This window comes from Hemitrygon akajei, chromosome 5, assembly GCF_048418815.1.
Source record: "Hemitrygon akajei chromosome 5, sHemAka1.3, whole genome shotgun sequence".
NCBI classification, from domain to species: Eukaryota; Metazoa; Chordata; class Chondrichthyes; order Myliobatiformes; family Dasyatidae; genus Hemitrygon; species Hemitrygon akajei.
Genome location: NC_133128.1, coordinates 141458763 through 141482557, shown reverse-complemented (window position 1 = coordinate 141482557; position 23795 = coordinate 141458763). Strand labels below are relative to the sequence as shown.

The 23795-nt window shown below is 42.7% G+C and overlaps 1 protein-coding gene across 1 annotated transcript in view; it reads right to left on the bottom strand.

Moving 5' to 3' along the window:
• Positions 1-23795, bottom strand: part of traf3ip1 (TNF receptor-associated factor 3 interacting protein 1) — a 140143-nt gene that overhangs the window by 94706 nt on the left and 21642 nt on the right. Inside the window, exons 2-5 of the mRNA XM_073046723.1 lie at positions 12230-12298; positions 3408-3569; positions 1668-1814; positions 759-1187 (exon numbers count right to left, since the gene is read on the bottom strand). Coding sequence (XP_072902824.1) covers positions 759-1187; positions 1668-1814; positions 3408-3569; positions 12230-12298 — 807 coding nt within the window. The remainder of the gene's footprint in view (positions 1-758; positions 1188-1667; positions 1815-3407; positions 3570-12229; positions 12299-23795) is intronic.

The window sequence follows — 23795 nt, the reverse complement described above, 5'->3', positions numbered from 1 at the left end:
ATGACGTCACACCCGGTTTCGCGGTGTCTTGTGGGAAAAATGCCGTTTGCGATAAATGGAAAGGAGGGGGTCGAGCGGCGGAGCGAACGCTACTTTTAAGTTAAAGGCGATCAATAACTTTTCCTGGTAGGCTGCAGTATATATATTTTTTACCAGTCGTTAGGAGATATTGGAATGTTGTTCAGTAAAGAAGTATATTTAAAAGTAGCCGCGTTACGGGCACGGTTCGAAAAAAAGCATTTGCAATATGTATTTGTTTTTGTTACCATATGGATTTAATTAAAAGTTAAAAAATCCTCACGTGTAATATCTTTCTGTGTAAATATCTCATATTACAACGTGGGACACCTGCGGCCGAAAATCCGGTGCGGCCTAAAATCCGGTGCGGCCTTTACAATTAAAAAATTGATTTTATTTCTAAAATTAGAGCCAGCGGCTTTTAATCAGGTGCGCTCTGTAGTCCGGAATCTACGGTAATACAAAAAATATAAATTTGACAAGACGTTATCTAGATTTTTAGTGAGCTTGCCATTTAATTTTAGAAGACATAATTTACTTGCCAGATGAGAGTTTCAACATAAATAATTGACATTTGACTTGCAAGCATTGTGCAAAGACTACATTGGTTTGTTTTCTACTCTGGAAAATATTTTTTAATATCTTCAAAACATTTGTTTAATATAAGTGTTACATTTTATACTGTTAAAAAAGTACTATGATAATCAAGTAACCAAAACAAAGATTTTTTTTTAAATTACCCGTCTCTCTGTTTTCTCCTGTTCTTTAGCCTTTTCCACTTCTTGGTCTCTACCACGGTCTTTTGAATGGTCATGCTCCTTGTCCTTCTCCCTTTTCTCTCTCAATTTTTCTTTGTCTCTGTTTCTCTCTCTCTCTTTATTTCGTTCTTTGTCCATTTCTCCATCACCTCTAATCTTGCCTTTGTCCACCTTTTCTGTACCTCGATTTTTTTCTTTCTCCACTCTTTCTCCATCCCCTCGATTTTTGTGGTTCTCTTGATCCCTTTCTTTTGTTCTTGCTCGGTCTCTCTCCTGTTCTTTAGCCCTTTCTCGTCTATCACCATCTTTGTGTCGATCCCTTTCTTTATCAATTTGTTTTCCATGTTCTCTTGACATTTCCTTTTCTTTACGATCTCTGCTAGAGTCTTTAATTCCATTCTCATTCTTTTCCTGGGGGGGGAAAAAAATGGATGTATATAGTTATAAACACCACAACCCTGGAATGCAACACAAACAAAAAAAAAGATAATGCAGGGATTGTTGAATGAATTGGGAGATTATTAACAATGCTAAGGGCCCTGCATATGCAGAGCTCCTAATAAGTATCTCTAATGGATGGAAGGGAGAATGCGATGATCCTCTCTGCAGACCTTGCAATCCTTTCACGGACTTGCGGTCAGATAATTCCCATACCAGACGGTGATGCAATTGTTCAGGACACTCCCAACGGTGCTTCTGTGAAAATTGGTTAGAATGGTTGTTTGGGGGCGGGGGGAGAAAAGAGTTGTTTTCCAATTGTGTAATTACTTGGATACGTACAAAGGACAACTTTGATGTTTTAGTAACAATTTTTTAATACTCTACACATTTCAAAATAAAGTAATCTTCATATTAAGCATTCGTTACACAAGATACTAAAGCCAAGATTACCTCTTGTTCTTTGTCTTTTTGCTTCTTACGCTCATCACTTTTTTCTCTGTTTTCTTTCCCCTGAGATCTGGAGCCAGATGGTGTTTTTGCTTTAAGATCTGTCTTTTCTCCAGCAAGGACCCTTCTCACACAATCATCACTGGAAAGCTGGATAGTGGGAAAGAAAATTGATTAATATTGTCTTTCCACCTCACTTACACAAAACTGCTAGGGTGACTGGTTATGCAGAATTAAAAATAGGAACCTCTTCCTGCCACAGCACAGAAAGCTGAACATAGCCAAAAGAATCAGGCCAGCCATCTGGATTTGCTCATGCTTGAATAAAATAAACTGATGACAGTCTGGCTTTTATGCTTTTCTATTACAAATAAATCCTACAAGTTGAATTCTTCATTTACAATGAACATTACATTCTCATAGCTATGGAAGGGAATCTCACAACATTAGGAATAGCATAAATAGGATAAACAAACTATTTAATGACTGTTTGGATGGTTGCCAGCTTACATCTTAAATTTTAGGATTTTGAAACAAAAATGGTTTTTGTTGACATCTTTCTTAGTTACTAAGTGACAGAAGCATCAGAATTAAGTGATAAAAGAAAATAACAGCAGTAATTGAACACCTATAATAAGCACCTTCTACTTTCCTAAATGCAAAACTTGCTGTTCAGTTTGTGTAACTGGGGTAGGGAGATGTTCTTGGAAAACAAAAAAAATCAATTAAAATAAATATTCTGGGGCATTTCAGAAGATAACGTTACATACAAACAGAAGGTTGTTACAACATTGGATCATTCTGGATCTGCAATGGTCTTGAATCACTAAAAGCTGTAACAGTTATAAAAATAGGCTCAGTCTTGAAATTTTGTCAATTAACCCACAATTGAAAAGTGATTGTCTTCACACTGCCAGATTTGAAATTACGTTGTCTCAAACTACAGTAACATACCTCAGGAAATAAGTTCCTATCCAATCATTTAATCTTCTTCCAACTGTGTAACCTTTACTGTTTGGTTGGTCTTTATATTGCTCCCTGCTAAGGGACTGGTTTCACTGGTCAGTGGCATTAAAAGGTGCCAACACCATGACTGACAAATGACTCTGCCAGTCCAGTCAACTTCTAAGCAAAAGGGAAGATAAATGCTGGCAGTTATGGCACTAACTGCTGGTCAGCAGTCAAGTGTTCTAGCCCCAGTGTAAACATGCCCAAACCATATTAACAAGACATGAAAAACTATTGTTCCTTTAAATGAAGTGCCTTTTACAAAAGGGCAAAGAAGTAGTTTTCCTTTATTTTATATTAATCCTTTAGACTCAGATGTACAGGACACAATACATATGCAGATAATATAAAACCTGAGGTGGAGTGAATTGTATGGAAGATAAAAATAGACCAATTTCAAGGTACAGACACATCTTGAATGTCATGTTTTGGATATTTGTACCAAATCAGGCCCTTCACCTGAAGTTGCCAATCCATCTGTATGTCAATAAGCATAAGGATTCAAAGCTTCATTACTTCAACATCAAAATATAGCCAGTAGAGCTTGTACTACTCCACTACTCTCAACCACTCATCAATAGATTGGCAAAAATAATGAAAAATTGACAGCAATGAAATGATTCAGAAAGAATGAGCTAATAAGCATCATGTACCCCACAGAAGGAAAATGCAGAAACAAACTAAATATCTAGATTCATCCTATTATCCATTTTCTCTTCCCCAGAAAAGAATTACCTTGTTAAGGCAACATTTTGCAATAGCTTGCAAAAGCTCATTGGTTTTCTCTGGTTCATGACCAGCCACAACACGTGCAGGTTTCACTGACAAAGAATCACCAGACACCATCATCACTACATCGATAGCCTTCTGCAGGAATGCAATTTTAGCATCTTTATCCTGAACGAAACAGAAGTAAAATACATAAACTGGGCAAGCCAAGATCCAACTTATAATAAATGGGCACACCAAACAAAACGAACACATTTCCATTAGTAAAGTAGAACTCAGAGGCTTATCATGAATATTATTTTGGAAAACAAGGCAACCAATTTGAATGTGGTTGCTGCAATAAACAGTTGAGGCATTAATGAAGGACAAGTGACAAGTGTTAGCATAGCACATGGACTTCCCTCTTATAGCCAGCAAGTATTCCCATGGGATTTTGTATCTTTAAAGTAAAAAGAGGCTTAATTTTACAAGAACCTTAAATAATAATCCTTTTATCAGTTTAGATTGTGTTGAGATGCTGCAACAGATATATATGTTCACAACTAATTCACTGAAGAGAAAAAAAAAATTGCTGGAATAACTCTGCAAATTGACTGGCATCTGTGGAGGCAAAGGAAAGGTCAACACTTTGGGTTGAGACCCTGCATCAGGACTGAGTACACAGAATGAAAATAACCAGTATATACAATTGAGAGGCAGGAAGAGGACAGAGACTGGTAGATGATAGGTGGAACCAAATTTCTGGGTAGTTGTGGGGGTGGAAATGATTGACAGCTGGAACCAAATGGAACGGTGATGGTAGGTAGATAGATAGATAGATAGTATGTAGGACCAGATGGAACCAGGTGGGGAAGCAACTGGGAAGGGATAGGAAAGGCAAACCAAATGGAGAGCAAATCCAGGTAGATGGTATATGGATTTTAGGTAGTGGGGGGCTGGTATAGAGTCTTGGTTAAGGATGTAGGAGGGATGGAAAGTAAACAAAGAGACCGGGAACCAGGGTGGATTGGAGAGAGTTGGAAAAGAACCCATGGAGAGTAGGCAAACTGAAAATTAAGCATTTATACCTTTGAATTGTAGTGTTTCCAGGCAGAATTATGAGGTGTTGACCTTCTAGTTTGTATTTGGACTCACTAAAATAGCAAGGGTTGTGGACAGATAAATCAACGTGGCAATGGGAAGGAGAGTTAAAATGACATGCAGCTAGAAGCTCAAGGACAAAGAGCATACATTTGCAAAATGGCCAGATAGTCTATGCTTGTTCTCACTGATATAGAGGAGACCATATTTTGAGCACCAGATTCAATAGACCAGACTGAAGGTGGTGTACGTGGATAGTGGTGAGAAAGAAGGTAAAGGGACAAGTACTGGCACCTTCTTCAGTTGCAGACAAAAATACCAGGGAATGGGGAGAACAGGTGGAAAGAAACAAGCAAACCAAAGAGTGACAGAGAGAATAGTTCCTGCAGAAAGAAGAAAGACAGGGAGAGGGGGAGATATGACTGGTGGTGGAATCCTTTATAGAGTTGTCTGAAATGCCACAGGAGGCTAGTAGATAAAAGGCAAGGACCAAGGGAGCTCCATATCTGTTCCATCTGGGGAGATGGGAATGGGCAAGAACAGACATACAGGAAAAGGAGGAAATGCGTGTGAGGATTACATTTCCAACATCTGCATTCTCGTGTCTCCATTCTCTCACTGAAGAACTCACTCTTAACAAACTTGGCATTGTAAAAACCCAAGGGGTGAAAGTCTGGAGTCCAGATTCCAGCTGAGAGAAAATAAAGAAAGATCAAAAATACCACAATAAAGACTGAACTGGGAAAAAAGGAAAACAGTGCAATAAGGCAACTGTTACATAACAATTACACAACAATTCAAGCGAGGAAAAATGTTTTTATATCTTGAGTTATGAGGGCCAATGGAGGGAAGGTTAAAGAAGCAACAACCTTAACTTTCAAAAGAGAGGTAATGAAATCATGCACTTCATTGAAGCCTGGGACATGACAAAGTTGAAAAGACAGAGTTAGTTTTGGAGAGTTTTAGCATTCCAGCCTTTTTAAAAACAGATGGGAACATGAGCTGTTTTTGGAAATCAGCAAAAAGTGCAACAGATTTTTTAAGTGTTAATCAATTTAACTAAAAACATTGCATCAATCATAAGAATAAAATTTTAAGGTCTTACATTAATTAATTTCAGTTTTAAAATAAATGGCAGGTGAGCACAGTATGTTTGAAGTAACTCTTTAAAGGCAAATATCAAAAGACTGACAGAGAGAATTGTTTGATCAAGTACACCTTATTTAAATTACTACTGCAAGGTAATAACATTCAAATAAAATACAGTGAAATGTTTAGTAATATGTGAACTTGTGGAAAAGAACAGGATCTCGACAAGCCATCAGACAACTACTAGAGGAGGGGAAAAAAGTAAATTAATTTTGAACATTAAAAATACTTACTCTGATAGGTAAAGACAGCATATTTCCTGGGGAATTTTGATTAAAATTAATGGACTAGGGTGTCCATCTGCTAGTTTTATTTTTTTTTAATAGTATCTCTGATTGGTTACAAATTAACATTTTACTGCCACCTGGAAAGTGAACAGTAACTTTTTTTTTTAATTTCCCCTATTGGCTATATTTATTTCAAAGTTCAAAAATAGTTGCTTACATATATTGACCCACAGCATAAATCTGCCCACAATTCAAAAGAAACTAATAATGTGAATCAAGAACAATAAGTACATTTGATTGGGATATGCATCTGTCCCTGGATTTGAAGCTGACAAAAGATGCCAATTATGCAATACAAGCATTGGCTCCCTTTACTTTATCACTAAGTTGTTCTCCTCCCCCATTTAGTATCAAAATGCATTTATCCACAAACACATTCATACAAGACAATTGAGACACAAAGCTAGATTACAGACAATATTTACCACATAACCAAATTACGTTAAACACCACAATAACTATAATACAGATCAAGGCAACTGCCTTTTATCTTAAAAAAATATCCATAGCAGGATTATTATAAAGCACTGAATGGATTTTATTGCTGGTCATCCCTTTAACTTTTATAATAACATTATGACTGACACAATAATATCACCACATCTCAAAATTCCAATAGAGATGGCTTATAATATATGAAGAGTAGTTAGTACTTAATTTATTTTATTTTTGTTCAGGATAATAAGTAACATGTTGCAATGGCTGACTGTTAAAGACTTAAATTGTCAAGTATATGTAACTGGACAGATTGATACAGCTGACCAAAACCACATGTTCATAGTTTGCTAAAGAGAGTATAACAGAATCATAAATTGCACAGAAGGAAGCTATACATCCCATAGGGTTAATGCCAACTTCTAATACAGAAATAGTTGGTCACAATACCCCACTTCCCCGCCAAACCTTGCAATTCTTAACCCCTTAAGCACCTTTTGCAAACTCTAAATTACTGTGGCGACACTTTCTGCGCAGGCGAACTGGCTCACAAATAGCCAGCGCGCGGGGGGAGACTTTGGTAATGCACCTCTGATGTCATTTCCGCCCGGAGAGGGCGGGCACTAGGGATTAAATGCCAGCGCCGCGAAGTTTGAATAAACTAGTCTTGAAACGACTTACCGACTGCGTGTCATTATTTCAGCGCTGTGTGTAGCACATCGCTACATTGGTGACCCTGACGGTCCAAACGGGATTTGGACCAAAGATGACTGACTTTTCATCTGTTCACGCAGTTTCGCTAAAACTGCCGACTTTCTGGACGCTGCGACCACGCGTGTGGTTTAGCCAAGCAGAAGCCCAGTTCCAGATTCAGCAGATATCTTCTGATTCCACGCGTTACTATCATGTGATGAGCGCCCTTGACCAGGAGACGGCCTCCCAGGTTGCGGATTTCATACAGTCGCCCCTGGAAGGCGGCAAATATGAAGCATTCAAAGTGCTGCTCATTGGGACCTCTGGCCTCTCGCGGCGTGAGCGGGGTGCCCACCCGCTTCACCTGAACAGTTTGGGAGACAGACTGCCGTCAGCATTGATGAACGAGATGCTGGCCCTGGCTGATGGACACAAGCCCTGCCTCATGTTCGAGCAAGCGTTCCTAGAGCAACTGCCCGAGGACATACATCTGCTGCTGGCCGACGCAGATTTCAGCGACCCCCAGAAGGTGGCGGCCCGGGCAGACGTGCAGTGGAAAGCCAAAAGGGAGAGCATGGCGTCCATCAGTCAGATTACCAGGCCACGCGCCCAACAGCGGACCAGGCCCGGCAGGGGGGCGCACACAACACAGAGGCAGGAGTGAGGAGGCCAGTGAACAGTGGTGTTTCTACCACCAGTGGTGGGGCACAAAAGCCCACCGTTGTCGCCCGCCCTGCAAGGGCCAGGGCCAGCTGCCGCTAATGACTATGGCGGCTGGCCACTAGGACAGCCTCTTGTACGTCCGGGACAAACAGTCGGGATGCCGCTTCTAGGTCGACACTGGAGCAGAAATCAGCGTCTTGTCCCCGATGGGGTACGACACCCGCAACAGGAAGCCAGGACCCACCCTGAGGGCCGCAAACGGCAGCACGATACAGATCTACGGCACCTGCACTGTGCAGCTCGGCGCCAGCCGGTTCACGTGGGACTTCACACTGGCCGCGGTGGCCCAACCACTCCTGGGGGCGGACTTCTTGAGAGCTCACAGGCTGCTGGTCGACTTGCAAGGGAAAAGACTGGTACGTGCCAAGACTTTCCAGACGTTCTCCCTGGGTGAAGCCAAGTTGCCGGCCCCACACCTGGTCTCCATCATGCTGTCGGACAACAAATTCACCAGAATCCTGGCGGACTTTCCATCGATTCTGGCACCGCAGTTCATGGCAGCCATGCCCAGACACGGGGTTCAGCACCACATCCTGACCAAGGGACCACCCCTCCACGACCGCGCACGAAGGCCCCCCCCCCGGAAAAGCTCCGCCTGGCGAAGGAGGAGTTCAAGAGGATGGAGGAATTGGGGATTGTACGGAGGCCCGACAGCCCATGGGCCTCCCCCCTGCACATGGTGCCCAAAGCAGCTAGGGGTTGGAGACCATGTGGCGACTACCGCAGACTGAACGAGGCTACAACTCCAGATCACTACCCCGTGCCGCACATACAGGACTTTGAAGCAAACCTACACGGGGCAAGAATATTTTCCAAAGTAGACCTCGTCCGGCGATACCAACAAATCCCGGTGCACCCTGAAGACATCCCCAAAACGGCACTTATCACTCTGTTCGGCCTGTTCAAGTTCCTCTGAATGCCGTTCGGCCTGAAGAATGCTGCACAGACCTTCCAGCGGCTAATGGATGTGGTGGGACGCGACCTGGACTTTGTGTTCATCTATTTGGACGACATCCTTATAGCCAGCAGTAGTCGCCAGGAGCATCTATCCCACCTCCGCCAGCTCTACTCCTGTGATTTCGGCCTCACGATCAACCCGGCCAAATGCCAGTTCGGTCTCGATACTATCGACCTCCTGGGCCACAGAATTACCAAAGACGGGGCAACACCTCTGCCCACCAAGGTAGATGCAATCCGCCACTTTGCCCGGCCCAACACGGTCAAAGGCCTACAGGAGTTCGTTGGTATGGTGAACTTCTACCACCGTTTCCTCCCTTCAGCAGCCCGTATCATGCACCCTTTGTACACCCTGATGTCAGGTAAAGGCAAGGACATTACTTGGGACGAGGAGGCCGCGGCCGCTTTCGCTAAAGCCAAGGAAGCCTTGGCAGATGCCGCGATGCTGGTGCACCCCAGAATGGACATTCTGACCGCACTCATGGTGGATGCATCCGACACAGTAGTCGGTGGGGTGCTGGAGCAGCTCATTGAGGGGCGCTGGCAACCCTTGGCGTTCTTCAGCAAGGATCTACGACCACCTGAACTCAAGTACAGTGCTTTCAACCGGGAGCTGTTGGCACTATATCTGGCAATCCGGCATTTCAGGTACTTCTTAGAAGGCAGGCCGTTCACCACGTTCACGGACCACAAACCGTTGACCTTCACGTTCACGAAGGTGTCCGATCCCTGGTCGGATCGCCAGCAGCGACATCTGTCCTATATCTCCGAGTACACGACGGACATCCAGCATGTCTCAGGAAAGGACAACGTCGTGGCAGACGCACTCTCCAGACCAGCTGTCCAGGCCCTGTCCCTGGGGGGTGGACTATGCAGCACTGGTGGAGGCGCAGCAGGCAGACGACGAGATGCCCAGCTACAGGACCGCAGTCTCGGGTTTGCAGCTGCAGGACTTTCTCGTAGGCCCAGTTGAGAGGACCCTCCTGTGCGACGTAGCTACCGGCCAACCTCGCCCCATCGTCCCGGCAGCCTGGAGGCGGCGAGTTTTCGACTCCATACACGGTTTGGCGCACCCATCTATCAGGACAACCGTCTGACTGGTCTCCAGCAAGTGTGCGTGGCACGGACTTCGCAAGCAGGTCAGTGAATGGGCCAGAATGTGCACGCAGTGCCAAACAGCCAAGGTGCAGCGGCACACTAAAGCCCTGCCGCAGCAGTTCGAACCCACCCACCAGAGGTTCGACCACATTCATGTGGATATGGTGGGCCCCCTACCAGTGTCCCGAGGAGTGCGGTACCTCCTAACTATGGTAGACCAGTTCACGAGGTGGCCAGAGGCGGTCCCGCTCACTGACACATCTGCCGATTCCTGTGCCCGAGCACTGATCGCAACCTGGGTAGCACACTTCGGGGTACCAGCCCACATTACCTCTGACAGAGGCGCCCAGTTCACCTCCCGCCTGTGGTTGGCTGTAGCCAGCCTGTTGGGAACGCAGCTACACCACACTACTGCCTACCACCCACAGTTGAACGGACTAGTGGAACGCTTCCACCGTCACTTGAAGTTGGCTCTCATGGCCCGCCTGAGAGGACCTAACTGGGTGGATGAGCTTCCCTGGGTCCTGCTTGGAATTTGCACAGTGCCCAAAGAGGATCTGCATGCCTCATCGGCCGAGTTGGTGTACGGCGCACCCCTGGCCGTCCCAGGAGAGTTCATACCAGCCCCAAGGGGGCAAGAGGAAGAACCCGCAGCAGTCCTGGACAGACTACACGAGAGGCTTGGCAACCTGGCCCCCTTACCAACTTCACAGCACGGACGGACCCTGACCCATGTACCCAAAGACCTGCAGAACTGTAAGTTTGTGTTTGTACGAAGGGGTGGACAGCAGGCACCGCTACAGCGGCCGTATGAGGGGCCATTCAAGGTGATCAACAACAACGGGTCCACGTACGTTCTGGACATGGGGGGGGGGGGGGGGGGAAGAGGAGGTTTTCACGGTGGACCGACTCAAACCAGCCCATGTGGACTTGGCGCAGCCGGTCAAGGTTCAGGCACCGCGGTGCAGAGGCAGACCTCCCAAACAGAGGCTGATCCAGACTGTGGACATTGGGGGGTGTATCACCGGTTCTGGGGGGGGGGGGTTATGTGGCGACCCTTTTTCTGCGCAGGCGAACCAGCTCACAAATAGCCAGCATGCGGGGGGAGACTTTGGTAATGCACCTCTGATGTCATTTCCGCCCGGAGAGGGCGGGCGCTAGGGATTAAATGCCAGCACCGCGAAGTTTAAATAAACTAGTCTCGAAACGACTTACCGACTGCGTGTCGTTATTTCAGTGCTGTGTGTAGTACATCGCTACATTACTTCATTTCCAGTACAAATACGACTGAGTAAAACAATGCATTTTCTTACATCTCTTTGCATCTTTTATTTTTTTTCTCCAATGAAATTGACCAATAAGAACAGTTTCTCTTTATTCTTTGAACACCTCCTACACACTTTCACTCAAAACTTCTTTGACTCAAAGAATAAGCCTACCTTCTGCTGTCTAATCTTGTTGCTGAAATGCATACAGTGCAACCGTGAAAACATTCCAGCAATTTATTTTGGCATTTTTCTACAGGACCTTTTCATGCTTTTTAAAGTATGGTGACCAGAACTGAACAGGATACTCTAGTCACCAATCCAGAACTTGATAAATTTTAAATGGAATAGAATTCACATGTGTTAAAGTTGGTTTCATAAATTCCCATGTTCTGATGAATGGCTCATCATTCCCAGGCCAACACATTCATCATGACCAGCTGTACCCAAACTGAGCACAAATGGCAACTCAAATCTTTATATTTCATAATGGCTAACAGCCCATTTACCATCTGCTAAAAATATTTACAGCTTGTAACCTGTCTACAAGCTTTAAATGATCTGTCTACTTGGATTCTCATACAGCTTCATTTCTTATAGCTCCTAATTTTTCACTATTTAAAACAAATACCCCAATTTTATTTCTTAAGTGAAGGAAAGAACTAGAGATCTTCTCACAAGCTTTATTCACTGTTTTAATCAGTCTCTGCTCCAATTTAAACCACATACTACCCCTTCCAATTTAGTGTCATCTAGAAATGTGGAAAGAAAAAGATTGGGAATGCATATCCAAACCTATCTGGGTTGATAATTTGAGACAGTACACATCTCTGGGGAATATATTTTGCCACATACTGTGTTAATCTAAGTGCATACCTTTTACTTTCACAGTCTCCAATCACTCAACTGATATCCAAACCTAGTTCAAATGCAACTCTTTCCATTCTCATTTTTAATTTTTATATGGAACCCAGATTGAGAAGAAACATCATTACAATTTCATGCCCTTTCTTCTTTCCACTGAGCTCCTCACTGGGTTACAAAAGTAGTGTATTAACACTCAGATCATTTGTAGTTACAGTTATGATTTACAGCTCATTTTATAAAATAAAATCTCTTCAATATAAAATTCCCAACTTACCTTAACATTATCAGATTTCATCTCAAAGTCTGTGTACAGTCCTTTCAAGAACCCAGTGATCCTTATAACCTATAGACAGAGAGGGAGAGTAACAAACATGTATTTATTTGATGATAACTAGTAGCAATAGCACATCCAACTTCAAAAACAGCCTAATCATCCTTCAAAATGGTTGCCATCACTTCCTTCCCAAAAATCAAACTATCTTTTGAATCCTCACAAACCATCCACCCATTAAAATTCTTCCCAAAGTTTTAAATGCATTGTCAGTTCCTCAATTCTTAGGTACTTATTACATACAGCCTACTTTTCAAAAGAAAAGCATATTCCCTGGCTGGGGACACGATGCATTGTGCTAGGAAACCTATCTACAGTGCACTTGATGAACTCTTCTCTAAAGATTTCTGTATCACCTTTGTTGGAAGCTCTCCATACTTGCTGAATAATTCTCTGTCCAACAGTACAGCCACTGATGGAGGACCAACAGAATAGTTCTTACAATAATTCCTTTCCAGTATTCTTTATTATAACAAAACTAATTCTATTTCCTGATTTTTGTAGCCAGAATTATTTCTAATCACCGTACTAGTATTATCTTTTATTAGAGCCATTCATCCTCTGTTGGCAGAAAGGTATGTTTCTGTGAGTAAAACAATAAGGCAAAGTTCATGTTAATGCTTCCTATTTAGGCACTAGTCCCCAGATGTCAAAGGCTGCAAATGGCATTGTCTTGTGTGAAACTAATACCCAAGTCAATGTTAAGTCTTGGTACTTCCAGAGGGCAGTTCAAAGTTAGCCACACTGCAGTGGGACAGGAATTCCATATGCTATACAGATATTCAATTTACTCTCAATGCTATCAAAGTGGTTAGGAGTACAAGGGAAGAAAAATACTTGTATCCTCTTATTCTGCCCTAAAAGGAAAGAGCATCATTTGAGAACACCAAAAGACAATTTCCATAATTCACCTCCAGTTATGCATAAATCATGCAATTTTTTAAATCAAAGGACATAGTTGAAATGAAAAGCTAGCTGCATATCAAAGCTATTCATACAAGCTTAAAAATCTACACCGACACAAAGGGGTTCATTAAAAATGGAGTATAGGCTAGTAAAACTAATGTAATCTGCATTTCAAGGATCAGAGTTAGATGCATAACAACCATTTGTATAACTTTAGTTCAGTATAAAAGGAATCGATCACAAGTGCTAATGTTCCTGACAACATTAAGAAATTGACAACCAAATGAACTGCGATGAGCTCAATGGAATGGATTTTTCTAAAAGGTATTTTACAAAAAAATCCTACTAAAGATTACAGTTAAACTCAAAGCTATGACCATCACCGCAAATTCTTGAAAAAGAATAAAATACTCATTTTATTAAAAGAAAAACAAAAAGATACTATTTTAGGAAGAGGAGTGGACTGGAAGAAGAGTATAGAGTACCAAGTACAGAGCAAGATGCCATCGGACTCAGTAGTGGTCCCAAAGCTCTTCCCAAAACGGATACCAATCTTGACGATTTCTACAGAATTACTTGAGGCTGTTTTCCATTTTGAACTCAACCAAAATAAGAGAATCAAAATCCAAAAGAAAATAAATTCCTGACACATACTGACCTTTCTAGCCAATGATTAAAGGCAGAAGTAGCAGAAAATTACACAAAAGATACTGTCAACCCGCCATTTCCCAAATAGACCTACAGGAATATGTAAACAACTGCAATTCTGTTTTAAATTAATATGTTTTCTGTGATATGACTTTTGAGCTTGCTGGTTGCTTCCCCCATTTATGTACATTACTTTGAGATTCCATGTTTGGTATAACAAACTGATCAAAACTGAAAATGTCTTGAATAGTCATTAATAATTTGTTAAACCATTAACAAATCCCAGTGACTAAACAAAAAGCTGTGTCAGCATAGTGTTCTCCTAAGTGTGGAAAACAGGTAACTATTAACATATGAAATAAGGTCCACACAAGTAATGGAACAACATGAATCAGCATCAGGTTTATCATCAATAACTTGCATTCAGTGGCCATTTTATTATATTCACGTTAATGAAAAATATCTAATCAGCCAATTGTGTGGCACTAACTCAATGCATAAAGGATTGCAGACATGGTCGAAGTATTCAGTTGCTGTTCAGACCAAACATCAGAATGGGGAAGAAATGAGATCTAAGTGACATGGATTGTAGAATGATTGCTTGAATTGTCACAGTACTCAAGGTGAGTCATTACCAGTGCCTTATAAAGCCTCAGCATCACATCCCTGTTCTTGTAGTCTAGACCTCTTGAAATGAATGTCAACATTGCATTTGCCTTCCTCACCACACTCTACCTGCATGTTAACTTTTAGGGTGTTCTCCACAAGGACTCCCAAGCCCCTTTTCGTCTTAGATTTTTGGATTTTCTCTCCATTTAGTAACTAATCTGCACATTTATTTATATTAACAAAGTGCATGACCATGCATTTTCCAACATTGTACTTCATTTTCCACTCTTGCCCATTCTCCTAATCTGTCTAAATCCTTCTACAGTCTACCAGTTTCCTCAACACTACCTGCCCCAATCTTCATATCATCTGCAAACTTGGCAACAAAGACCTCTATTCCATCATCTAAATCATTGGTATACAGCATAAAAAGATGCAGTCCCAACATGACCCCTGCAGAACACCAGAAAAGGATTCTTTTATTCCCACTTGCTGCCTCCTACCAATCAGCCAATGCTCTAACCATGCCAGTAACTTTCCTGTAATACCATTGGCTCTTAACTTGGTACACAGCCTCATGCATGGCACCTTGTCAAAAGCTTTCTGAAAGTCCAAATATACAACATCCACTACAGCCCCTTATCTATCCTGCATGTAATCTCCTCAAAAAATTTCAACAAGTTTGTCAGGCAGGATTTTCCCTGAAGGAAACCATGTTGATTTTGTCCCATCTTATCCTGTGTCACCAAGTACTCTCCAACTTCATCCAACATCTTCCCAACCACTGAGGTCAAGCTAACTGGTCTATAATTCCCTTTCTGCTGCCTTCCACCTTTCTTAAAAGAGTGGAGTAACATTTGCAATTTTCCAACCCTCCAGCACCAGGCCAGAGTCCAATGATTTTTCAAAGATCATTACTAATGCCTCCACAATCTCTACTGTTACCCCTTTCAGAACCCTAGCGTGCAGATCATCTGATTCAGGTGAATTATGTACCCTTAGGTCTTTCAGCTTTTTGAGCACCTTCGCCCTTGTAATAGCAACTACACCCACTTCTCTTCTCTCACACCCTTCATCATCTGGCACACGGTTAGTGTTTTCCCACAGTAAAGACTGATGCAAAATACTTTAGTTCATATGCCATCTCTGTTATTATTTCTCTGGCCTCATTTTCTAGCGGTCCTAGATCCATCCCCATCTTTTTTAAAAATGTACTTGAAAAAGCTTTTACTATGCACTTTGATATTGTTTGGTAGCTTGCTTTCATATTTCATCTTTTCCTTCCTAATGATTCTTTTAGTTGGATTTAGTTAGATTCTCTATAGGATTTTAAAAGCTTCTCAACTCCCCATCTTCCTGCTTATTTTTTTACTTTGTTGTATGCCCTCTCTTTTGTTTTTACATTAGCTTTGACTTCTCATTCAGCCAGGGGCATACAATTTTGCTATTTGATTATTTTTTCATTTTCAGAATACATCTATCCTGCACCTTCCTCATTTTTTCCCCAGAAACTCATGCCATTGCTGCTCTGCTGTCATCCCTGCCAGCATCTGCTTCCAATTTACTTTGGCCAACTCCTCTCTCATACCACTGTAATTTCCTTTACTCCACTGAAATACTGCTACATCAGACTTTACTTTCTCCCCATCAAATTTCAAGTTGAACTCAGATCATATTGTGATCACTGTCTCCTAAGGGTTCTTTAATCTTAAGTTCACTAATCACCTCCAGTTCATTACATAACACCCAATCCAGTATTAGCTGATCCCCTAGTAAGCTCAACAACAAACTGCTCTAAAAAAAACCCATCTCGTAGGCATTCAACAAATTCACTCAAGATCCTTTATCAACCTGATTTTCCCCATTCAACCTGCATGTTGAAATCTCCCATAACATTGCCCTTGACACGCCTTTTCTATTTCGCATTATAATCTGTGGTCCAAATCCCAACAACTGTTGGGGGGCCTTGTCGTGGTTTTTCGTGCCTCACAAATGACCAGAAGACGCAGAAGATTCTTCAAGAAGGGTTAAACTTTAATTTGCAAATCAAAGCTGAGACAGTCATTGAGCTAGTCACTGATTGCCCACCGATCCCCGGACACAGCATTTTGTATAGCAATCTCCTGGTCCAGTTGTATTAGCATATGTAATCGATCTATAGTTGCATATTACACGTACCTCACGTACATCATTGTCCCTATTGTTTCTATCAATTGGCTTAATCATGTTCTAATCTACATCTCTTAGCTACTTCTCATTAACACATCATTGTCTTCTACATTTTTAGGATACATGCATAGCAAATAGCAAGCTCTTTCTGTAGCTACCTCTCATTAACACACCATTGTCTTCCACATTCTTAAGATACATGCATAGCAAATTTCAAAACTTGACTTCATAGTTTTAAACTGACTTCATAGTTTTGGTAAATTTATACTTTTATACTCCAATATATCCCCCCTTTGAGATCCAGAGGGGTCTCACACTCACACAGAGAAAGAAGACTAAGAGTCTGCGCACAAAAGCCCCAATAAACTCAAGCACTTATTCCCAAATCTCAGGTTAAACTAAAATTTTCTGCGCCAAGACCTCAAAGTATTCTCTCCCTGTTACCCTGGGCCGCTGAGCCAAAAACCTGTCCCTTTGTACCTGAGACAGGGAAAAAGACTCATTAGCCCTTACAATCTACTCCCACACTATCGTTTTGCTTTTGTTCATCCTGCAGGTGTTGTAGGCTGTAACGATACATTTTCGGTGTTTCTTCCTCCACTAAGCTTGCTTCAGTAATTGCCACGAGCATTGGAAATTGTTTGGTTGCAGCACGCACTACAAGAGACTTGAGACAAGGAAGAAAATAGCACAGCACAAGCGCACAGCTCAACAATATAATACTGACAGTTATTGCCATTTTAGTCAGCCATGCTCCCCATCCTCCGAGTCTACTTTCTAACCAGTCAAAGAACTGATGTCCGAACCCTGCATTCTGTGTGCATACCTCGCACTGTGACAAGACAAAGTCCACTGAAGCCTGTAAATAAGGTGACTGAAAACCATCCTTCTTTATTTTCTTTATCACTTCCCCCCTTGCACAATGGTCAATCCCATACGCTTCTGAAATCAGAATCGTCAGTAGAGGGGTGGGCGCTACCAACAAACCATCTTCCATGCTCCACAAGCCTTCCGGGTCCTGCTTGGCCCCCCTTTTTCTCCACATTGTCTGTTCTGCCAAAGTTGCCTTACCTTGTATTTCAATTAGGTCCTCTACCACAGGTTCTGGAGCTAGGCTTACCTGGGGGGCAATGACAGCTGACGTACACCCAGACGCTTTGCTGGCTGCCTCATCCGCAGTTTGATTTCCCTTTGTTATTACATCATTTCCCTTTTTATGTGCCTGGCATTTTACTATAGCCAATGCTTTAGGTTTCATTATGGCTTTTATTAAGTCTAGAATTTGCTGACAATGTTGTATGGGATCTCCATTACCTTTTTTAAAACCTCTCTGCTTCCACACTGCCCCGAACAAATGGCATACTCCATGAGCATATGCCGAATCAGTATAGATGTCTACTTTCTCACCTTCCATCATTTCACACGCAGCTGTCAGGGCTTTGATTTCTGCTAGTTGGGCGGAACACGGTTGGGGGCAGGACTCCATCCTAATAATCTTATAGCTCGACTGATCCTGCTGCACTACTGAGAACCCTGCATGATTTCCATCATAATCCCTATAACAAGAGCCATCTACAAACAGAACCTTTTTATCTATATCCTCTAGTGGTTCTGACCGTAAATCTGCTCTCAATTTGGCAAATGCCATCGTCTTCCCTACACAATCATGGGGTTCTCCTTCATAGTCTAAAGGGACAAAATCGGCTATATTACTGGTAGTGCATCTCTGTATAGTTAATTCAGGAAATGTCAATAGCATCTGATACGCTGCTATCCTGGCTGGCGTCCAGCACTAATTTCCCTCTTTCTAGTAATTCTGCTACTTTGTGGTGTGTGTACAGAATCGCAGGATAGCCCAGGGTTACCGATGATGACTTTTCATATGCATAATACAGCGCCGCCAATCCCTGATAACAGGGTGGGTACCCTTGAGCCATCTCATCTAGTCTCGTACTGTAGTATACTATCGGCTGCTTTGCTTTTCCTGTGCCTGTCTCTTGTGTTAGAATCGCTGTGACATAACCCTCCTGTCGATTGGATACATACAAATAAAAAACCTTCTCGTAGTCAGGCAAAGCTAATGCTGGTGCTGACTGCAATTCCTGCTTAATAGTATTGAAAGCTATCTCCGCCTCTCCATTCCACTGTAAGCCGTTCTTCAAATTTGTATGTCCTGCTTCTTTCATTATCTTTCTCAAAGGTGCCACAATCTCAGCATATTCTCCTATCCAATCTGAGCTGTACCCTGCCATTCCCAAAAACATCATCATTTGCCCTACAGTCTGGGGTTTGGGAACCTTAGTTATTGCCTCAATCTGATCTGGTGCTATCGCCTTCTCTCCCTTGGATAATACCCTGCTTAAGTATTCCACTTGCTGCATGCAAAATTGCAGTTTCTTTTTGGATACTTTATGTCCTCCGCGCGCTAGCTTCTCTAACAGAGTTATAGTGTCCTGCTTACACTGTTCTTCGCTGTGGGAGCAAATCAACAGGTCATCCACATACTGTAACAATGTACTTTCCAACGGCATGCCCTCTAGGTCTGCCTTCAATACCTGATTAAAAATGTGTGGTGAATGTTTAAATCCTTGCGGCATTCTGGTATAGGTATACTGAGCACCTCTGTAAGTAAATGCAAACAAATACTGACACTGGTCGGCCAGAGGAATGCTGAAGAAAGCCGAACACAAATCGATCACTGAAAAGTAACTTGCTTCTGGTGGAACATTAGTCAAAAGCGTGCGTGGGTTGGGGACTACCGCTGGCCAGTCCTCTACCACATCGTTTACCGCTCGCAAATCATGCACCAATCTCCACTTAGATTTATCTGCTTTTAAGACTGGCAACAACAGGGTATTGCATGGACTGTTTGGTCTTTTAAGCACTCCTATTTCAAGCAACCCCTGCACTGTCGACGCTATTCCCTCTTCTGCTTCTGGTCTTAGTGGGTATTGTGGTCTCCTGGGTGGAATTGCTCCTTTTTTCAGCCTTATTTCCACCGGACTAGCTGTTTTTATTTTCCCTACGTCCGTGTCATGCTGTGACCACAGAATAGACGGCAACTCATCTAACCTTTTATCTTTCTGCTGGCCTCTTTCCTTTCCCAGCAAGGGCATGTGTGGTTGGGGAGTTATTTTGACCTCTCTCACTGTCCCTACCATAGCTACACTTACCATTACTTTAATACAATTGTTGTCTTCTGATATCCACACCTCTGGCATAATTTTCCTCCACACTGTTACGGTTTCAGCACTCTTAACTAAAGGTCCTAAGTCTTTATACTGATATCCCTTATTTACCAACAACGTTACGTGGGGCGCAGCCTCCGGTATCCTGTGCCATTTTTCTAAAAAGGTGTTCCACTTAACTTGTAAAGCTGCCCCTTGCTTTCCAATTATCATAGCCTCCCCTTCCAGGTGCTGTTGGGTACATACCTCCAGGTGCCATTTCTCCTCTAACTCCCTGTTCTGAGTCTCGTCAAAAATCACTGTACAATGTAGCTCAGATTTGGGCATTACAGCCCTGGGTAATATAGCCTGCACGCCCTTTTTCCATTTTTCCCAGGTTTCCTGAATCTGGTCTGCGATGTCTCCTATCCAAAAGACATTAGCCTTCTTGTCTTCTCGCACTATCAATTGAGCCCCTGCTCTTTTCACACTCAGCCCATTTCTGGTGCATTCTAATTTTAATTCCAGTTTCAACAAGGCATCTCTGCCTAACAAATTAATCGGAGTTCCTTTAAATACTAGCACCGGCGAAACAATTTCTTTATTTCCCATTCTCAACCGCACTGGAGCCGTGCACTGTGTCAACTGTGTTTTCCCCGAGAACCCTACCGTCTTAATAAACTTTCCTGACATGGGAAGGTGAAGGGCATACTGTGGCTGTACGCAAGTGTACATGGCTCCAGTATCTATCATCATTGGTGTCAGTTGCCCTTCTAACATAACCTGAACAATGGGTTCCTCGTCTGCCTCCCTTATTATCATTGGGTAATGTCCCTTCCCACTCAAGTTCTCGGGGCACCCCTAATACCTCACATGGGGGTTCACAGGTCCGCTTGGGCCTGTGGGGGCTGGTCCTTGGCTAAACTTCAGTTCCCTTCTTATCGGTTCCTGCTGGTGTGTGACAGGCCATAGTATAAACGGACAATCTCTTCTCATGTGACCTGGCTGATTACATTCCCAGCACAATTCTCTCTACCTCTCTTTCCCACTGTTTTCTCACTGGTCTCCTTTGCCCATAGCTCCTCTGTCCCCCTCCTTGGGACTTCCAGTCCTGTCTGGGCTGTTTGAATTTAGTCTGTTCCTGATAGGGCATTTGTGGGAATGCTCCCTCAAAGTCAATTATTGGCATGGGGTTTTCCAGCCCTTGTCTTACAGTATGATCGGTCCCTCCATATAGCAGTGCTTTGTCCAGTTCGATGGCTGTACTCGAACCGGTGGTTACTGGCAGCATCTTTTTGTTTTTCTCTTTTTCCTTCTTTTTGAGTTCTTCGAGCTGCATTTGTATTAACTTTCTTTGCACCTCTTCCTGCTGCTCAGCCAACCTTTGTTTGTCTTTCCGGTATTTCTCAACCGCATGGACTACGTGGTCTCTAAATTCTTGTGGGGTCTTTGACGTTAGCCCAACCACTTCCTCCAGTTTGGATTTTACTTGTGGTGGCATTGCATCCAAAATGCTATGTCGGAACAGTGAGGTCATAAATAAGCTATTCTCCACCTCTTGCTCAGTCTCCAGTCTCCACCTTTTCAACTGGCTTTCTACGTAGGCTGCTGGGTTTTCAGTGTCTCCCACTGGATCCCCTTTTAAGGCTTTGGGGTCCACTTTGGGTGGATAAAGCTTTCTGAGGGCCTGCCATACCCTCTGCCTCACTCTGTCAAACCCATCTCCATCAGTTCTTGGGTCGTTCGAGTTTACTATGCCAGCCATTTCCATTAGTTCGTTAAATTTGGAGGTTCCCATCAACCTTATCAACAGTGCCTTCAAATCTCCCATAGCCAATAACTGTCCCGCTGTTTCTTCTTCAAAGGCTCTAATCCATTTCCCTGCTCCTTCATGTAAATTGGGCACTGTTTTTTTCAGCCCTTCTAGGTCCTGGGATCCCCAAGGGATATACTGCACTTGTCCTGATCCTTTAACTAACAACGGCATCATTCTTCCTCCTTCTTCCCTCCTGCCCTGGCTTTCCTCCTCACCTGACTCCCCATCTGCCTCAGGGTATGTCTTTACTGCCTCCCACACAAATGTCTCCGGGGTCCTGCTCTTCCCTCGGTCTCCCTGTGGAGTCCTTCCTTTCTGTCTTGATTCAATACTTGGTTGGCCCCTAGAGTATTTTTCGCATCTGTCCTGGCAATCCCCTTTCAGTAACTTATCTGGCTCTCTACTTCCGCAAGTCGCTCCCCTACCGCCTCCTTCTGCTCTTCTAGGCTTCTGCCTCCTACCTCTTCCCCACAAATTCTCGCATCCTCTCTCTTTCCACTTAACTCTTGCTCCTCCAATGAGTCACTTTCTTTTCTAGTCTGTTTATTTCTATGGTATAACCGATACTCCTCATACTCCTTTGTCCTCTCTCAAATATTTCATCTGTTCAATCCCTTCTTCCATTTCTCTCTGTACCTGTTCTATCTTTATCCTTTCTGCCTGTATATCCTTCCATATTGCCGCTTTTTCCTTCTCGTATTGTTTTTTTTTCCTCCTCATTATCCCAAACCTGTACTTCTCCCTGCATGTTTACTGTTCCCGTCAGCAGGGGACACTGCTTAGGGGTTCCTTCCTCATTATAGGGAGGGGATTTTTCTGTTTCTTTCGCATCCAGGTATGGAGCCGAAGCCAGCTTCTCACCGTACCTTTCTCTCTCTCTCTCTAACAGGCTGTTTCTCCAGCACCTTAGTGTCTTCCTCGCTTGTAATCAATATTCTACCTGTCCTCCTCAGCCTTTCCCCCTCCGTTCTGAAGAGTTTTAGCACTTCCATTTCTCGTTCTCTTTTTTGCCTTCTTTTCTTAGATTTATCTTTTGGTTTGTAATTTTTAATTAGTCCCTCCATTTCTTCGCACAAACTTACATCAAACGTTCCTTCTCTTGGCCACTTTGTGACCAGGTTTTTGGATCTTCTTTCCCATTTTTCTGAAGTTTTTGTGATATCATTTTGAATTAACAGGAATTTTTTGCTCAGAATCTCTACTGCTGTTCCTTTACCTGTCATGTTATTCTCTCTTTTTAAAGGTATTTCAGAGATTCATAAGTTTGTTTACTGGATAATATTATTTACTCTAGTCTAACACCACGTGGACTTTTTCTTAACTAGTCTAACACCACGTGGACTTTTTAACTAAACTTACTCTAATTCTACGCCTAGTCTATTTTCCTTTCCCTGCCCGTTCAGCCCTTCGTTTCATACGAAGCGGTGCCCACAGGGATTTACCAACACCACGTGGACTTTTTCTTAAAGTCTTATTAACTTACCCGTAGATTCCGGATTTTAAGCCGCTACTTTTTTCCCACATTTTGAACAGCTTTGAACTTTGCGGCCTTTAATCCGGAGCGGCTAATACATGATTTTTTTCATGCCGCCTCGTAAACATTTTGCCTCATAACAGTAGACCAATAAAATTGATGAGTAGTTCACAGAGGTCCAATGAAATTGTACGATAAATCAAGCGCACTTTCACAATTAAATTATTGTAAATCAGTCATTTGTACTCACCCTCATCAACATGGAAAACACTCGAAGCATTGTGCTGCCTTATGGCAGTTATTTAGTTTATAATATTTTCGCTTAGTAATTCATTTTCTAGTTAAAGTTAGAAGAGTTTTAACTATATTTGTTTTCTGTACTACATCGCGGGATGCTATGACGTCACACCCGGTTTCGCGGTGTCTTGTGGGAAAAATGCCGTTTGCGATAAACGGAAAGGTGGGGGTCGAGCGGCGGAGCGGCATTAGATCTGAGCGAAATGCTGCTTTTAAGTTAAAGGCGATCAATAACTTTTCCTGGTAGGCTGCAGTATATATATTTTTTACCAGTCGTTAGGAGATATTGGAATGTTGTTCAGTAAAGAAGTATACGCAACGTATATTTAAAAGTAGCCGCGTTACGGGCACGGTTCGAAAAAAAGCATTTGCAATATGTATTTGTTTTTGTTACCATATGGATTTAATTAAAAGTTAAAAAAT